General features: G+C 43.5%; 1 protein-coding gene across 4 annotated transcripts in view; it reads left to right on the top strand.

Annotated features, from left to right (window-relative positions):
• Bbs9 (Bardet-Biedl syndrome 9) overlaps positions 1 to 7,637 on the top strand; it is a 440,450-nt gene extending 432,813 nt beyond the window's left edge. For 3 of the 4 annotated variants that reach the window (XM_075966515.1, XM_075966512.1, XM_075966513.1), the window contains 2 exons: positions 6,964 to 7,071; positions 7,219 to 7,637. In XM_075966515.1, coding sequence (XP_075822630.1) covers positions 6,964 to 7,071; positions 7,219 to 7,250 — 140 coding nt within the window. In that variant the 3' untranslated portion in view covers positions 7,251 to 7,637. The remainder of the gene's footprint in view (positions 1 to 6,963; positions 7,072 to 7,218) is intronic. The other variant, XM_075966516.1, reaches the window with a different exon arrangement.
• Positions 7,638 to 19,628: the final 11,991 nt, after the last annotated feature.

The following is a 19,628-nucleotide window of genomic DNA, read 5'->3' as shown; positions in this document are numbered from 1 at the left end:
ATTAACCAATGAAAGTAACACATAGACAGATAAGCCTCCTACATCATGTGGGGGATAACAAAAGATGTATGGGAGCTCTGGACAACCCCCTGAATCCTTCTATACAGTTAAAACTTGAAAAAAGGCAAATTAAAAGAGCAGAAGTTTGCGACTGTGTAAACAAGAGCATTCTTGGCAGAAGAGCAACGATTCTTCGAAACTGCTGTGGTAACTAGGAGATGTGCTTCTGGTGATACTGAAAGATAAGGCATCTGGCAGTGTTCTAGGTGCCGAGCATGCTTCCATTAGCCTTGTTAGGTAGGTCAGGAGTGGCAGACTATTGCCTGTGGGCCAACCCTGGGCCATCACCTACTTTTGTAAATAAAGCTCTGTTGGAACACAGCCAGCACACCATTGCATGTACACATGGAACTTGGCTGCTTTGCCACAACAGTGGCAGCAGAGCCCAGACAGTCTGTAGAGGCCAAATAGTATTTGCTATCTGGCTAAGCTCCTGGTTTAGGGTGAGTGCAAAGTAAAAGTGAGGCAGGCTAGTTGGGTCACCAGGATGCACTGGGGTGGAATCGGGTGTTAGGAGGAGATGCATCAGGAGGAAGCAAGAGAGGTGGCCTGTGGGGCTTGAGTCGGGAGAGCCTCCAGCTGCCTGGAACGTGAAGCTTGCAGAGACTATCCTGTTTCCCCCCTCCCCCGGAACTGTATTTTAGCTGCAGATTCTGTCAGGCCGTATGAGATCCACCTTTCCAGCCCCCTTTCTAGGTACTTTATCTTGGCTTCTAATCCTATTATTTTATTGTTCTAGTTGTCCTGAAAATAACTCACCAGAAATAAATACACTATCTCTATGCTACACTGCCAAGCTCCATATCTGCAGTTATTGTGTTTGTTGCTTAAAATTGACCTTGATGATTGTATTGCCTATTGACACTAAGTTCCTGTTTATAAATACTGAAACACACACACACACACAGAGTTGGCCATGATGTATCATGAGAGTGAGCAGACGGAGACCTTGGCTTCTGCTTGCCCCAGCCCATGCCAGCTATTCCTGCTCACCTTGCATTCTGAGTTTGGTTTCCAGAATTCTAGATGGTCTCCATGTTTGCTTTTTTCCAACCTTCTGTATTAACCTTTAAACGCTGTCAACTGTGTAATAGCACCCAGCAGAGAAAGCCTGAGCTCGATTTGTTGCTGCCCTGCCCCCACCCACGTAATTCTCTTGCCGATGACAGGTGTTCTTGGTAAGAAAGAAGTCTGTCCATCTTAGTTTGCCTTTGAAGATAGAAACAGATTTGAAAATAAATTGGAATCCCAGCAAAAATCCTAGTGTTCCTTTCTAATGCTTGGGTAATTCCTAGTCATTGAGAATTTTACTGAAACATTCTCTTTAATTTTCTGAGTAGAAGAGGGTTTTTACGTGCATTTATTCAAGAATGACCAGTTTACAAAAAGTGTAAGTGATCAGATAAAGAATTTGATGCGTAGTTCAGCATGAATGGGACTTGTTTTTCCAACATCATCGATGCAATTTCCAACTCATAAAGTTTTTTTCTGAGTTATTTTATGCTGGTTGCTTACAACTCATAATGCGTGTGTCATTTTTGAAATTTTTATATATAAGTTTAGGTTTCTAGACTGGGTCCGAAATTCTTTAAATCAAATAACTTAATTGTAATAGAACTCTGTAATGTAGTAGCTACTTAAAACATTATTCTATTCTGAAAATATATCCAGAGTTCTCCCTTCACGTGCCAGAGTTCCTCAGTGATAGTCCTTTTGTTAAAGATCCCAGTATAAAGTAGAAGTGAGTCTCCCATAGCCACGGAAGCAAAACTTGGATGTCTGCATTGGTGGGGAGAGATTTTCTGAACACTGTGGCAACTTGGAAGTATTATCTATGTGAAAAGGGTGTGGATGAAATGGGAGAAGCCTGTGCTGTTGCCAAAACAAACTAATTACTGGCTGTTGGGGTCTTAGATAACTGAGATTCTGGTGTGTTCTGGAGTTTTCTTATTAATAACCTCAATTCTAAACATCCCGTGAATTATGGTTGACCATGTCTTATAGATGTCACTGTTTTCAGTGTGGTCAGACTCTATCTTCTGTTACCTGAAACTGAGAAAAAAATTGTTGAAAATACGTATAGCAGTTGACAAGAGACTTTGCAAATACTGACTCTCATTCCCAAGAATAAGAGTTGGCATTCTTTTTCTTTTCATTTTTTGGTAATTCTTTTTACACATTTCAAGTTCTGTTTTTTAAAAGTATTTAAGCCAGAAGTGGTAGCTTAACCCCAGAGTTTGAACCCCTGAGTTCAAGGCCAGCCTGCTCTACAAAGCAAGTTCCAGGACAGCAAGGACTACATGGAGAAAATATGTCCTGAGAAACAAAGCAAAGCAAAAAGCATTTTTAAAGTATTGGTTCTGAGAGGAAACTGGAAAAGCAAGTGAGTCTGAGAAGCGCTGCTGCGTCAGAGCCAGGCTGCAGGCTCTAGAGATTGTGGCCTCTGGCAGATGCGGTCATCTCTCAGTTTCCTTTCATAAATTAAGACTTTCCAACAGGGTTGACAGTCTACGATGATGTCAGGGCAGGATGCAAGAAATGTCGAGACCATCCCTTCGTAAAGAGCAGAATTTAGGAATTCAGTCTTAGTTGTTATTGCCTGTCTGCTCCATCCACCCCACTCAGATCTTGTACACAGGGTTTAGAATTAAAGGGACTGTCTGCTCAGCCAACTCCAGACTCTCGGTGGCAGAGGCTGACATTCTTGCTGCTCAGTCTTCCCAGTGTCCCATGCCCTGTTCTCTATGCCTTGGGACCCAGCCTTGGGTTGTCATTGCTTCTAGGCCAGTCATAACTGTGTCTTACCTGCTGATTTTTATCCTTCCCGGCCCCGAGTACAGCTCTCAGATCCATCATGTCATTGAGCCTGGGTATAGAAAACCAAGGCTAAAAGGCAAATACAGTATGTGGAGGGTCCATCTTAATAAGTCCGTGACATGGGCTTTGAAATTATGTCTTATGAAAATGTCATAAACAGACCATGCATTTAAGCTACCTGACCTCCTAAGACTCATAGTTCAGTCATGTGGTCCATTAGAGCCCCTGAGATGATGTGGTTGGCTGGACTCCGAAGCTCACAGCCTCTGACTGGCATCAAGGCAGGATGATACTGTGGTCCTTAATCTGGACAGAGCACAAAACTCAAAATTCTAAGTCAGGCTGGAGAGATGGCTCAGCAAGTGAAGGCAGTTGTTGTCAAGCCTGGCAACATGGATTCAATCCTTGGGAGAGGAGAGGACCAACTTGTGTGATTTGTGCCCTAACTTTCACATGCTACACGTCCTGACACACACTGCATCCACCACACACACAAAGTACATAGGTTTGGTTTGGTTTGGACTGGATTTTTTTTTTGGTGTTTTTTTGTTTGTTTTTCAAGACAGGTTTCTCTGTGTATCTTTGGATGCCCTGGAACTCATTCTGTAGACCAGGCTAGCCTTGAACTCACAGAGACCCTCCCTGTCTCTGCCTCCCAAGCTCTGGAATGAGAGGCATGCACCATCACCTCTTGGCTTAGGTTTGTAATTTTTAAAATCTATATCCAGTTTCTGCCAAATATTCATTGGTTTCACACCATCATAAGTTGATGTATCTTCATTTCTAAACTCCTTCTGGTTCAGCTCCATTCCAGATTTCCTTGAGTCAAGAAAGTAGCAAGTGGCCATGGGCAATTTGGGGGAAGAAATGATGGAAGAGGAACGCCGGATTCCTACTGCTATAGACACACTGGTGAAGTGAGGGCAGGGGCCTTCTCAGCAGGACTGTTGGATGCTGGAGTGAGTTAGCATGTTGCAGAGGCACAGCACAGTGCCCAGTACCCAGTGCTGGGACTGTTGCGCTCCCATCCTCCTTCCGCTCCTTGCTGGTTTCAGGTCAGGAATCCCCAGTTCCTGCTGAATCTGCCAGTTTGTTGGCTCCTGTCACACGGGCTGTTTGTGTTTGCATGATTCCATCCAGCTGTGGGTTTTCTTCCCTTTCGCCTTTTATGGGATGGGCTCTGAGCCAAGGGTACTTCATCTGGCGTCCATGGGACCCGGGCTTCACTTCCATGGATGAGCTTCAGAGGCTCTGGTAGTTTGGAAGTTTTATGTTTTATTTCTCTCTTTTTATTGCTTACTTTTAATATCTTAACAAATATATACATCATCTCCTAGCAAAATTCTCACCAAATATAATCATCTATCTTTAGCAGATTTGAGTTTCAATTTGGTATGGGTTGGTCTGCGATCCCGAGTTTTTAACCAGCTCCCAGGTGTTCCTTCTGGTGCTGCTAAGATGGTCTCACTTAGAGCAGTAACACCAGGAGGGCCTCTGACTTTCTGTGTTTACCTTCTTTGGCCCATTAGCTTTACTGAGCCTGCCCTTTTCCTATAGCAAGTTATCTGGTCGTCAGAACCAGCCACCCCATACTGGGATTCTTATCACAAAAGGTGTTTCCATGCCCCAGCAGGCGGATCTCTCTCTCTTTATTTATTTATTTATTTATTTATTATCTTTAATTAATTTATTTATTAAAGATTTCTGCCTCCTCCCCGCCAATGCCTCTCATTTCCCTCCCCCTCCCCCGATCAAGTTCCCCTCCCTCATCAGCCTGAAAAGCAATCAGGGTTCCCTGACCTGTGGGAAGTCCAAGGACCACCCACCTCCATCTAGGTCTAGTAAGGTGAGCAAGGCGGATCTTTCTTGACCTCTGCATGCCCATCTCCATTAGCCATGGATGAGTGGTTGCATACCAAGGTGATTGCCATCCCTTTTAGCAGTCAACCATGGAGCCCCTTATTCTAACAGATGAGTGGTCAGTCTGACTTCAAAATTCCATCTTGAAGACTTGGTATTTATAATTAGCAGTATCAGTTAGTTTTTAATAAAATGGGACCCAAAGAAAGAAGGTTGGACTCAACACTTGGATAAGCCATCTGTCTACATGGAGGTACAAATGACCTGTGTTGTAGAGCTTGTGACTGGTCAGCCCCTGCCACGTATCTAGTCAGGAAATGGAAGTTCTGAGGGATCAAGAGGAGATATACATAGTCACTGCCCATTCCAGCCTCAGGAGGGTAGAGCCCTGGATACAGAAGAAATTGTGTTGGTTGTTGTTTTTCTGTAGCCATCACTTTCCCTTTTGTGCCCATGTGACAAAGAACTAGGATACTCACATGTAATCTTGTCTCGTAGTGAGTCAGCCAGAAGCCAGGAAGACACGGGAGCTTTCTCCTCCTGTGCACACAGTAGATACTGCACCGTTTCCTGTCTTCTAGAAGGGATGGCTCCGCCACACTCCTAGAGTTTGCTTGTATGTGAAGGTAGCATCATGACTGTATATCATTCCTGGTCCCTTTCTCTTCCTACCTTGTCTGTCCCAAGGAGAGAAAAGTCAATGATTTGCGAGTCTACAGTGGAAACTGACCTTCTGCCTCCCTCTGTGGGGACAGTGTTTCTTCCACCGAGAGTAAGCATACCCCTTCGGTCTGCTTTTCCCTGTCCTTGGTCTGGATAGTGCTTCCAAGGCCTGCTCACCATTGCCACCTGCCTCGTCTTTCTCCACCTCAGTTAGAGGGGGTGAACAGGAGAACACAGAGGCTGTTCCATAGATTTCTTCAAATGTCCAAGTCCCGCAGACCCGTGTGACCTTGGTGATTCACTGAATCTTATGAGACCTTTATTTTCCTATCCTAAAAGTGAGAATAACCTCTACTCATGGTAGCAGAGTACTGGGATTAACTGAGATAATGTATAGGGAGCTTTAAGTGCCCAGAAAGTGCACAATAATAATAGCTGTTGTCGTGATTTCCCTGTGGAAAGAGACTAGAACTCAGCCTGGTTCTCCTTACAGGTAGGGTCTTGCTATTTGCAGACAGAGCTGGGCCAGCTCAGCCCCACCCACCAATGAATAATCCCCATGCTCCCAGAAAGCCTCTCATTTTATGAACTTGGAAACCTTTCTCTCCAGTTTCCCTCACTGGTTTATTTCTCAGTGAAGATGTAGGGGTGTGGGGGGCAAGGTGCATTTTCCTTCAGAGCTGGACTTTGCCTCTGCCCCTCTTCCAAAGCGATGAGAAGGTAAGCTGTTCACACTGTCCTTTCTCGAAATGTCATGAGTGTCATAAAACTTCTCACACATAAAACCAAACTTAAGTATCAAGGCTTTGGACTCGGTGTGTGAGAGGAGAGGACTCAGGAACAAGAAATCACACTTCATTAAGAAGAAGAAAGGCTTTGGAAAAATCTGTACAATATACAGTGTGCTAACTCACTTCCAGGAAGCAATTGCAAAATAGACCACGTTGCTGACAGCGTCAGGAAGCCCACACTTGGATTTCAGGTTCCCATACAAGATTTTGATGGTTACAGTGAAGCGGTATATACCCAGGCATTGAAAAACAGTTCATCCTTGAATCTCTTTTGTGTTAGAATGTTCCACAAGACAGTTCCCTAACTTTTCTGTTGCATTCTGAAATGGGGGTTGTTTGTCCTATAAGGTGCAGGATTCCGGGAGAAAATCAAGTCTAGAGAAGCCCCCCCCCCATAGTCATAGAGCACCAGTAGCCTTCCTCTGCACTGGAGGGTGTGCGTACTCTGTGCACCTCATCATTTCCGATAGTCTGTATCTTCTGCAGAGGGGTTGTTACGCTGCAGGTATTGTATTTGATATAGGTTTCCCTTTCTGACCAGACAAGGAAATTCGAAGGATGATGCTGTTGTCACTGCTGCCAAGCTCCAGTCACACGACCATGCATTCCCAGGACTTTGAATAAAACAAGGTTTAAGATAGAGTTTTGGTTCTCTCGTGACGATCTGTCATGTCTCTCATTGTTGTGTGTAGTGTACTTGAAAGTGTGGTCACTGTGGGAAGGCAGGTTTCTTCAGCGGTTGCTTACGATACTGTTTACGCTTTTCACGTAGGTGGCTGCACTCCAATCCCAGAGTCAGACCTCGATGAAAGATCGCTAGAAGAGTCTGCAGAGCTGTTTACCAACCACAAGCACCTCATCGCAGAGACCCCTGTGCCTGGTGAGACTCTCTGGTCCGCTTCTGACATATTGAAGTGTTTTGAAAAACGACTTGTTTTCTAAAGTCTTCATCTTGGTGCGGGTGACTGGGCAGTTTTTCCATTTCTGTCAGTATTCAAGCCTACCCCTCTTTGTTTCTTCTTCCCAGAAGTTGCAGCCCTCCAGGGAGTTTTGGAATAGTCGAAGTCAAGCTAACTAGACGGAAGGAAGACGGCCTCTCTGAGGCTGACCCTGTATGGACACTGTGCTCCTACCCTGGTGCTTTGCCAAGCTCACCCCTGGAGGTCACTGTGTGGAGATGGGGTCGGAGCTTTTGTGTGTGCTAGGAGGGCTTGGACTATCACAGACCGGTCATCCAAAAGACAAGATTTGTCTTTTCTTCCCAGGAAAACTGTTGCTGCCTTTAGTCTGAAGTGCTGATAGACAGAGGGTCTAGCAAGATGGCGAATTTGGGGACAGGCTTTAAAATGCAGGGATCCAGATGGAAAGTAATTTGATAGCCCATTTTTTCACAGAATTCGTATGTAGTAAATGTATCAAGTTTAATAAAGCATCTAATTGTCAAACAATAACTTGGACATAATTTATAACAAAGGTTATGCATGTAATTTCTCTGTATTTTTTTTAGAGACACTGAAAAGTTTGCTACTCCCCAGTAAGACTTGGGTGTGCCTATTAATAAGGAAAAGAAGCACTCAGGGCTGTCACTGCATTTGCTCTATTGAGCTAGCGTGGATAGGGTGACTTCCTAGTGGGCCCGAATGCACTTTAAGGAAGCCGGTACACTAACATCCTCTTTTAATCACCCTCTGAGTGAAGCCTTCCACAAATCCAGGGGATATAGGGAGCCACACCTTACTATTATTAAAATATAATTATATATATATATATATATATATATATATATATATATATATATATATATATAATTACAAGGCTTTTACTTACTTTGGGTTTTGCCTAAGTAGGATTCAAATGTAATACTGATTAGTTAAACATGCCCATGGTAGTTTTGGGATACCTCTCAATCAAATCTCAGAGGGAAGTGGCTTATAGGTTTTTTTTTCTTAATATGTGAAGCATCAAAAATGCAAAAGATGCCTTCTCTGTTATTTACAGTATCCTTTTTAGGAGACAGAACAGAAAATGTAATAGCGTTAATTGTATAGCACACAAAAGGGGGTAGCTCCTAGCTTGTGGTTTCATCTAGCATAGGTACTGGAAGGAAGATGTCGTTCGTGGTCTAGTGTGTGTCACAGCACTCTCTCCTGTCTTCTCTGAACATATCTCAGCACACAAACCCAGCTGGCTTTAAACTCCAACCCCTATGTATGTATTTCTAGTTAGCACTCTTCAGCGCGGTCGCCATCTTGACTTTCTCCCTTCATTTGCCTTGACTCATCTTTCTTTTCCTTCATCCATCTCCTACTTCCCCATACCTACTTCCTGTTCTGGCATGTGTGGAAGTGGGGAGGACTGGTTTGTTTTGGATCTGGATTCATGAGAGGGTGTTTTTCACTTCGTAAGTCTGGAACTCACTGTGTAGCTCCAGGCTGTTCTTGAACTCTCTAAGAGGATATAACTCAGTATGTTCAGTCCTGGGGACTGTGAGCTCCCATCCTTGGTGTTGTAGTTTGAATGTAATTGGCCCCCATAAGCCCATAGGGAGTGACACTATTAGGAGGTGTGGCCTTGTTGAAGTAGGTGTTGTCTTATGGAGGAAGTGTATCACTGTGGGGGTGGACTTTGAGGTCTCCTATACTCATGCTGTACCTAGTTCAGCTCATTTCCTATTGCCCGAGGGTCGAATCTGCAGAATTCTCAGCTCCTCCTCCAGCACCATGTCTGCCTGTATGCCACCATATCCCACCATGATGATAATGGACTGAACCTATGAGTTGTAAGCCACCCAATTAAATGCTTTCTTTTATAAAGAGTCGCTGTGGTTGTGGTGTCTCTTCACAGCAGTAGATACCCTCACAAGACCCATGTGTTCCTGGCCAGATTTATAGGACATGGAATGCGTTCCCTCCTAAGGAGAGGACCTTCCATCCAGTCAAAAGTGATTGTTTCCCTGAATATTTGTGCCGTTATTGCACAAATAATGCATGGCGAATCTTTCATTATCGCAGCTCCCAGGGTACACCTGGGCAGGACTGACGATATTGATTTTGCTCCCTGTTTCCATTTCATTGGTCTCTGCCCTGGCGCACACTGTTCCTCTCTGTCTCCTGCTTTGGGATCAGTTTGTTCTTGTTTTCCTTTGTCTTGGAATCCTTGTCAGGTGGCTTATTTAAGATTTCTCTGGATTTTTAAATCGAGACACTGAGAACTATAAACTTCTTTCTTAGGACTTTTTTTTTATCCCATAAATCTGGACATGTTGTGTCTTCATTATCACTTAATCCCAGGGTTTTTTATAAAAACTTCCTTCTTGATTTCTGCAGTGACCCATTCACCCCTCCATAGCGTGTTGTTTAATGTCCGTGAGTTTGTATCGTTTTTTTCCCCAGTTGATTTCCAGCTTTATTCCATTATGGTTGGATGGAATACCGGTGGGTCTTGAAATTTTCCTTTTTTTTTCTGAGACTTGCTATGTTTCCTGATATGTGATCTATCCTAGAGAAGGTAACTTGAGATCCTGAGAACATTGTGTGCCTCTGATGTTTGGGTAAAATGTTCTATAGCTGTCTGTAAGGTTTATTTTATTTAATTCCAATTTATTTTCAAGTATTTTTTTGTACAGGTGATCTGTCTCATGGTAAGAATCGTGCACTGAGGTCGCCCACTGTGACTCTGTTGGGGTTAATCTGTGGTTTTAATCTAGCCGTGTCTTTTACAAACTTGGATAAGCCAATACTTGGCACATATATATTTAGAACTGTAATGTCCTCTAAAATGGGGTGATCACCTAATCAGTATTAAATAACCCTCTTATTTCATGTGCTTGGAATACATTTTTCTGTCCTTTCACTCCAAAATAGTCTTTAGTCTTGGCCTTGGGGAGTAAGATATATTTCTTGGAGGCAGTGATAGGCAAGGTTCGGTTTTCTAATCCACTCTGGTATTCTGTATTTTTGGTAGGGAGATTAAGACCAATGATATTTGAAGTTCTTATTGAAAGATAAGTATTGCTGTCTGTCATTCATTTGGTCTGTAGTATTTGGGAATGTCTTAGTCTTCCTTTGGTTAATGTGTTATGGTATCTCTAGTTCTTCCACCGCAGTCCTCTGAGTGTGTTTGTCTTTCTCTTCAGGCTGAGCTATCCACTGCTATCCACTGTAGGGCTGGCTTGGGAGTCATGCATTCTCTTAACCTCTTTTTGTCATGGGAAGTTTTTCTTCCATCTTCAATTATGACAGAGAGTTTTGCTAGGAATATTAGACAGGGTTAGTATGTGTGCTCTTTAAGAGTTTGAAAGATATAAGTTCAAGTGTTGCGGGAGGTTCTTCCGCTCCTCCAGCCAATAGCCGCTGAGATACCAGTGCATTGGGGTGTGGTCTCTCTTCCTTTAAAAAAGCGGCCACTTCCCTCTCCTCTCTCTCTTGCTTCCTGCTCCGCTTCTGGCAACTAGACTCCCTTCCTGATTGCGCAGAGGGCTGTTGTCTGGGACGGTGATCTGTAAGTTTTTTCCCCTTTAAATAAATAACCATTCTATTAATCATAACTCCAAACTGGTGTGGGATTGTTTGTGACTTACGCCTTCGCCAACATTCAAGCCTTTCTTGTTTTGTGACATGGATGGAAAAGTCAACAGTTATTATAATGGGTCTGGCTTTGTTTTTATTTTTTGGGGACAGGGTTTCTCTGTAGCTTTGGAGCCTGATATTTTCTCTTCCACTTTATCCATTCTATTGATAAGACTTTCCATTGAAATATTTAACTCAGATTTTTCATTTCCCTCATCCTGTTGGTTTGAATTTTCTTCAGTATTTCTATTCCTTTATTAAATTCTATTTTCATATCATGGACTGACTTCCTTTTATTCAGGTGTCTGTAGTCTTCTGGAAAAATATTAGTGCCTTCTTGAGTTGACTTTTACCATATTTGTAATAATTATTTTAAATTATATATCTAGAATTTGATTCCATCATTTTGATCAGGATCATTTATTATGGAGTTGATAATTTTTAGAGGAAATAACTTGTCTCAGTTTTCATGTTACTTATGATTTTGTTCTAGAATCTGCCCATGGGTAGCTAGGTGAGATTTGCTGTTGCCTTTGCATTTTAGTTCGGATTGCTTCTTTTCTTTTAGTGACTGTATTTTCAGTGCTCAGGAGAAACTAGAATGTATTCCAGGTGTGGTAGCATTTCTGTCTGTTAAAGTGGTGATCCAGGCGCCGGGCTCGATCGTCAGTCTGCTGCACAGGTTGAGCACTGTCTGCAGCAGCAGCCACTCTCTGGCAGGTAAACCATTTTGATAATAGAGTAGCAGGTGGCTGCAAGACAGGCACTTGTTAAATTCCAGTAAGTTTAGGGGGTCGGGGGCTCCACTGGTACTGTGCTTGTTAATATATTAGCATAAGTGTAGTGGAAAGGTGAGGTAAGCAATCACAGAGTGTTAACTATTAGATGGGAAGTCGGGGAGTGGGGCATACACAGGAGTGGGAATCATTGAGCAAAGTGAAAAAGATAGGATGGATAAATGGGAGGTTTTGCTAACAGCAGACTTTACCACTAGGCTTTGGGAGATAGAACAGTAGCCGAAATTGGTACAGGGAAAGAGGGATGAGGAAAGATGGAGGGGAGGGAGCAGGGGGAGAGAGGATAGTGTTGGCCGCATTTCAGTTCTTTGTACCTGAGACAGCTCTAAGGGCTGGGGAGCAGAGCTGTGTGGAGACATAAAATAATAGAATCACTGGAAGATAAAGATCAATGTGGTGGCATAAGAGAGCTGGATGTGAATCTAAAAGAAAGTGATCATTGTCCTGAATACTGCTCACCTCCCCTTGGTTGGCCTGCTGTGTTGTCTCCTTGGTTATGGTCTGGACTGTAGCATGAATAATAAAATCCCAGAGACAGATATTGGGGTTCAACCTGAAGATCAGAAAAGCAAACCAGTCAAACCACTAGAGAGCTCTTACCTCTAAGAAATCCTCAGACTGAGAGAGAACGAGTTCCTGTCTCATCCTGCTTCATAGCCCTCTCTCGTGCAGGGATTAAAGATGTGAGCCACCACCACCTGGTTCTGCTTCTGCATTGATCTTGTGTAGCCCAGAGTGGCCTTGAACTCAGAGATCCATCTTCCTCTGTCTCCCAAATTCTAGGGTTAAAGGTGTTTAACACCACCTCTAGGGCTCAGTTAAACCTTCTGGTCTTCAGGCAAACTTTATTTATAAAACATAATAAAATGTCACTATCCTGGACTGTACTCCATGTTGACTTTTATCAGTTCTGACCTTCTTTTGTGGACTTCCTGCTACCCTCATGTTTGTCCTTTCTTGACTCTGTTATCCTGCTTGCTGTGGTTGGCTGAGGCAAGTTCTGCCTAGCCTCCCTCCTGGCATTCCCACGGTTTCAGTGCTGGGTCCAAAACCCTGTTTAGCTCCCACAGGTTTGCCTTTCCCACTGTGGGGTGCTGATGGTAGTCCCAGGATCAAATGCGGGGGAGGAGCCTTTCTGTGAGATCTCACTGTTGCTGATTTTGTAGGTTTCCTGGCAGGGATCTGTCATCCCAGGGTACCCAGCAAGACACACCTCAGTGGCAGTGGTGACAGCTTTCCTTGCACTCACAGCAGGAAGTCCTGTCCTGTCCGTTTGGACGAGGGTTAGAGGAACATAAGAATAAAGCGGGCTTCCTGCGATGACAACTTCTTGTTCCCAGAGGCTGTTGCAAGGAGAAACAACAGGAAGGCATGATGGTGAGTGTCTAAACAGGACCAGGAAGGAAAAGGGGTGGATCTAGGAGTCCGCAAAACAGCCAAGGTACCATCCACTTAGCAGACTCCTAACCCACGGTCCCCCCATTGAGAAGAGCTAAAATTGTCACTCTCCTGCTCCCTGAAGCTCTATCTTCTGTCATTCCTGGATGTTCAATTCAGTTCTTTGTCTCCCTCAGGGAGTGACCTCAGAAATCCCATAGACAAAACTGTTACATAGTGGTAGAGAAAGTTTCTGGGTCAAACTCTAGTAGAGGTTTGGTGCATACTGGTTCCTGGAGTGAAGAAGCGGTAGATGGGGTGATAAGATATTCCTGTTCCCTTCATTCTCAAACTGTTGCCAGCCATTCTCACATGCACCAAACAGAATCCTGTGGCATCTCACACAGTGCATTTTGATCGTTCCTCCCTCTCCCAGCTCTCCTCAGGTCCGCTCTTACCTCCCTACCTCACCCAACTCCCTTCTCTTCTAAGAACATTAAGAACCATTGAGTCTTATTTGTGATGCCCAAGTGCTCTTGGGTATGGAGTCTGCCCTGGGCTTTGGTTGGCCTATCAGGGATCAAATTATTAAAGAAAACAGACTTTTCCTCCCCCAGAAACTAGCAGATGCCCACAGCTCCCCGGCCAGTGGTGAGATGAAGTGCCTATGCCCCTGACTGTGCTGAGAGTTCTGTCTGGCTTGAGCTTTTGTAGGCTTGTGGATACTGTCGCAAGCACTGTGAGTTCATATGTACAGCTCTCTGTTGTGATTTGGAAACCCCGTTTCTTTAAATCATCCATCATCTCTGGCTCTTAAATTCTTTTCACCTCTTTTCTGCACAGATCTCCAAGCCTTATGGAGAGTGTTGTGGTACAGATGTTGCACTTGAGGCTGGGCCTTACCCAGTCTTCTCTGCACACTTACCAGTTACGTGTCTCCACATGTATTGCCCTCTGTTGCAAGAGGAAGCTTCTCCGATGAGGACTGAGAGCCATACTGATCTTGCTAGTGTCAGGAAGTCCCAGAGAATCATTTCAACGCTATGTCCACTTAGGAGAATAGTAGGAGTAGGTTTCCCCTAGGGCCTTTGACAGCTCTAACCACAGGTGGTTTTTGTTTGTTTGTTTGTTTGTTTGTTTTGTGTTTGGGGTTTTTTTTTCGAGACAGTGTTTCAATGTGTAGCTTTGGTACCAGCTCTGGTAGACCAGGCTGGCCTCAAACTCACAAAGATTCATCTGCCTCTGCCTCCCGAGTCCTGGGATTAAAGGCGTGTGCCACTACCGCCCAGCTAACCACAGGTATTCTGTCTCATGGAGTGGACCTTACATTTGTGCCACGATTGAACTGGTGGACATACCTTATAGGCCAGTGGTTACTGGAGATCATGGGGTTCAGAGCTGGGTGGGATTGACGATTAGTTTTCCCCTCCAGTAGTGCGCATAGCCCCTACAGCACTCTGAAAGCCCGCCAATAGGGATAAAGCTTCCAGGACAGTAGCAGACTGCTTTGTCTGTGTTCTGTCTCAGGCATAGGATATCTTCAGCAGCGGGGTCTTAGCATCACGTGCTGAAAGAGTAACCAAGGTTGCTGCAAATAGACATAATTTGTCGGGGAAGGGATTTATGGGATCCTAGTGGCCAACAGCATGAAAAGCAGTAATACATTCCTAATACTGGGGCTTTCCTTTGCTAGCTTGTGGTGTCTACTTGGGTTATTGTCCTTCCGTTATAGGGTAACTTCATTAAACTCTTTATATCTGTATATACGTATATTTCAGAAGCTTCTACCAGGAAAATTTTTAAAAAGCTTCTCAACTCTTGTTAAAGGCAACTTTTTGTGATAATCACATGTTATACTGAGATTTTTTACATTGAGAAATACATTTTAAAAGCTATGATAAAGAATTAAATGTTTTGTGGAAATCAATATCTTAAGCCTATTAACACAATTATTAGATGTTACAGCTTGGATCTTAAATGTCCCCCCAAGGCTCATTCATGTGTCTAAGTCCTGTGATACTGTTTATCGGAAGGGGGTGGAGCCTTGAAGAAGATGAGCCTAGACGGAAGAAGTTGGCCATTCAGTTCAGGCCCTTGAAAGAAACCCAATCCCTTAGCCAGTAGTTCTCAACACAGGGGGAGGTGGGCTTTGAATGACCCTTTCACAGGGGTCACCTAAGACTGTCAAAACCCACCAATATTTACATCAAGATTCGGAACAGTAGCAAAATTATAGTTATGAAATAGTAACAAAAACAACTTTATAGTTGTGGGTCCCAACATGAGGAACCGTATTAAAGAGTCACAGCGTTAGAAAGGTTGAGAGTCATTGCCGTAGCCCCATTGTCTCCCCCTTTGCCTGTCAGCCATCCTATGAATGGTTTCTTCTGCCAGGCCCCCGCCCAGATGCACTGCCTGGACCCAGACTGCTGATGCCTCTTAACCACCTCACATATGATGCTATGATGACGGAACACTGACTCATAGATTTAACTAGATCATTTTATTTTTGTATTAATCACATTAATATAGAACTCTCTGTATAATCATATACATAAATATCTATTAGATATTATATACATGGAAAATATCTATAAAGTTAGTGTTACATCATATAAGTATATAATTTTTATAAGTATTAGTTAAAATTCTTTTTTTGTTTGTTTGCTTGCTTGTTTGAGACAGTCTCATTATGTAGCCCAGGATGGCCTGGAATTCACTAGGTAGACTAAACTGACCTTGAACTCACAGAGATCCCCCTGCCTCTGCCTCCCGCATACTGGGATTAAAGGTGTACATCATCATACCCAATTTAGTTAAAATTCTTTAAGGTAAAAAGTACAGAAAAAAAACTGATTTCTTACTCTTCACATTTTACTATGATAAGTGAAAACGCATTATTTCCAACCTTTCAACATTATTAAATTTAAAATGTAATTTCTAAAAAGGACCAAATAATTTGATTCGTGTCTTAAAAGGAACGATTGCTTTTTGCAGCAGGACTTCCTAGATTTATAAGCTGTGTGTCTATTGCCTCCCTGATCCGCCTCCTGATTTAAAGGCACAGGGATCCTTTCCTCTGTCAAACAGTGAAGTTGAGATGCCTGCAGCGCTTGCTAGTCCTGTGTTAGGGATAAAGACCCCCGTGACTGTTGGACTAAAGTGTTCTGACTGCAGCAGCGCCATCCCATTCTCTCTGTGTGCTTGTGCACGCGGGTCCTGGAGAAGTAGTTCACGGAACTGCTAGTTGATCCAGGTTTTGAATCATCCAGATAGCCTTATTATTGCTCAATCCATCAGAAAAACTTACTAGAATAGAAAATACTTATGTTACTTTATGCTTTAGGCACAGTGTTTGTGTTTAGCTTTTTATACAGAGTCCACTCTTATAACAACATACAAGTATGTGTGTATGTGTAGCTATTATTGCCTCTGCTTTACAAATGACAGTGTGAAGATTTTGCAGACTAATTCGTTAGCTATCCCACCATCCATGTGAAGAAGAGCTAATGTTTTAGTCTAATTGGATTTCAGAAAGCCCAAATACACACCTACATGTAAATTTATTATTAAAAATACAACAGAGTATGTTTTCAAACCAAACCCTCTAATACAGGACAATGCAACTTGATTTCTGGTACGGGTGCCCGTTTTAAATGTCTATCCTTTGGCCAACAGCATGTCACTTTCTGTAGGAATGCCATCACTGTTTAGTTGGTCATGCCTGACCTAGACCTGGGCTCAGTTCTTTGCTAGACTTTTCTTTTTTCTGCAAGCTTTCTGATATTTGGTAGTCAAATCTATTCATCTCTTTTGTTATCAATTTCTGCCTCTAATATTGAGCTTATGATGTCTGAAGACCTTCTGCTCTCTCAGTTAGAGCTGAGATCCTGTCCCGGCTGCTGGTCTCAGTGCCGCTGTAGACTTGATCACATTCTTGGTGGAGATGTGCTCAGTAATAGTTACCATAGTTTGTTTTTTTCTTCTTCTGCTTTCTTATCTGGTGGCTTTATGTGAAATGCCTCTTGGGTTTACCCCTTCTGTGTGACCTGTTTTCTCTATGGGAGAACCACTAAATAACAGATACTACACTGCATTCACAAATCCCGCACACACCCTTCACGCCTGCAGCCGAGGTGTAGGCTCCCCTTTGGGAAGAATGGCTTTCCCAGAGGCTTCTTCAGTGCTCTGTTAACTAGCCTGATGCAATCCCGCCCTGGTCCTCAGGCATGACCAAACCTGCCCAGTCCTATGGGAGAAAGCTCAGCTTGAGTGTGTTTTCCTGAAACTACATCAGAGACTGGCCAGTCCTGGAGGCGCATCCTACCCCCCTCCCAGGGTCCTGGTGTTTTGGTTTGGTTTCTCTGTCCCTCTAGCCACTGGCTTGTGAAAACAAGAGGTCTTTCTCAGGTGATGAACACTGGAGCCACTGGGTTCAGCCAGGTTTTCTCTCTCCCTTGTTATACATCAGAAGTTGTCTTTTCTTTCCTTTCTTTTCCTGGCAGGATTGCAGGCTCCATGTACACAATCATTCTTGGTTTTCTCTCTACAATTTAATAAATATTTATGGTATCAGCAGATCAACTCAGCTTCTAGAAGAGGTCGATGCATTGTAAGAGAAACACAGAAGAGAAATGATTTGGAATATTGCCTGGGATCTACCCTAGTGTACTTTTGAGGAAATCCATAGTAACTACACTACTATATTTGTTCAAAATTGGCCTTAAAGATAGGACCCTTTCTTTAAAATTCAATATTTCATGATTCTTTTTCCTAAGCACTTCAGTAACTTGATGATTTGAACATGGCATTCCAATTTTAAATAAAAATAATTAAATACAACATTGAACATTGAAAAATGAACACTTACCTAGAACTTGATTAAATAAGATACAAATTTGTACAAAGTTGAGAGTTCTCACAAATATCAATAATGTATGCAAAAGATATTAACGGATGCACCTTTTACATTCTACTACATTGGTTTTATTTTGCACCTTATTAATCTTTGATATGAATAATTTTATGATTGTATTTCATGTGTAGTAAATTTAAAAATAAGTGATTTTATTTTCCTGTCTGACCTTGTTAGCAAGTTTTTAAAGTGGATGATATTTGGCATAAGTCTCTTCCTGATCTGCTACTTCACTACCATGGAGTGCTTAAGTTATTATCAGACTTAAGACCACATCTTCAAAGCGTCTGCATATTTACACAACAAGACTTTACTATTGTGGGGTGAGTTTTAAATAACTATGGAGCTGACAGCTCTTAAGAGCCAGTCTTCTTCAGAGTCCCACTGAAGTGATTTCACCGCAACCTGTGAGCTCAGCAGAGCGCGGCACCTGAGTTTCTCTGAAGTGCTGGCAAGGTTCACTCTTCATTAGCCTGATTACTAGAATCACATTGCTTCTATTTGGAAACTTCCATCTCATTTTCATGAATTAAGACTGATGTGGACAATCTGCTCGCATCCCCAGCCCTGTGGCAGACTGCTCGCAAGGGCCTCTCCTCCAGCCCCACCTCCATTCCCCTGAGGTCTCCTCTGAACCTGGTGCCAGATCCAGCTTTCCTCTTTGCTGTGGACCCTCACAGTCCTCTTTACTAGCGCATCCCTGTTCCTCTGTGCCAGCCACCGATACCAAATCTCTCCACACCTGCCTGGGACTCGGGTAGATGATGTTTCCTTTCTGTCCTACATTTTACTCTCCCCAGTCTGATCCTAGTTCTGGTAGCAGGTCACTTGAAGAGTTCAGTTCCCACCCTATCTCCATTCCCTGGGGATTCCACCAAGCCTTGGTGTAGACCCAGCTTTCCTCCTTCCGTGGATCTTCTCAGTGTCCCCTTCTAGCCGATCCCCATTTCTTTGTGTCAGCCCCCAATGCCTAGAAACACTTTCTACCCAGAGCTACCAGTGGCTCCATCTGACAAGGAGCCAGGTGGGCAAGTCACACTGTTCTTTCCTGTCCTCTTCTATGGTCTCTCAGTTCCCACCCTCATCCCTGGAGCAGCCTGCGTGCTGGTTCATCTCCTCCCAGCTCAACTCCAGCCACTGGAGACTCCAGCTCTCGCTATAGACACAGGGTCCCCGTATCCCTTTCATCCCTGTCTCTCCAGAATATTCTTTGCCTTACTGCAACCTACTTCCCGCCATATTTCCCAGTCCTGGGAGATGTCTCCTATTGGTGTAGACAGGATCCTCTTAGCTCTTTCCTGAAGCCTCCTCAGCTTTCCTCCTGGCCTAGCTTTCTTCTTGTCTCTACCAACAGACCTGTCCGTGGAAGCACTCTGTACCAGGAAACCCACAGCTACTACACTTCCTTAAGATCCAAAGAGGGGAACAGAAACCAAATGAATGAAACACTCAGCCAGCAAAGTCGAGAAGAAATATCAACACCTAAAATCACCTGCAGATGCGTAGATAGCAGCACAAAAACACTAACTAACATTAACAGTCAAAACAATATGCCTCCTCAGAACCCAGCAACTGTACTACAGTAGGCCCTGAGAAATGCAATATGGTTGAAACACAATACAAGGGCTTCAAAATAGTATGAATATTTTTTTTTCAAGAGGATTTTTTTTTCCCTAGAGGGTTTCTCTGTAGCTTTGGTTTCTGTCCTGGAACTACTCGCTCGTTTAGACCAGGTTGGCCTCAAACTCACAGAGATCCAACTGCCTCTGCCTTCGAGTGC

The sequence above is a fragment of the Microtus pennsylvanicus genome, chromosome 3 (assembly GCF_037038515.1).
Source record: "Microtus pennsylvanicus isolate mMicPen1 chromosome 3, mMicPen1.hap1, whole genome shotgun sequence".
NCBI classification, from domain to species: Eukaryota; Metazoa; Chordata; class Mammalia; order Rodentia; family Cricetidae; genus Microtus; species Microtus pennsylvanicus.
This window is presented reverse-complemented; position numbering and strand designations above follow the sequence as displayed.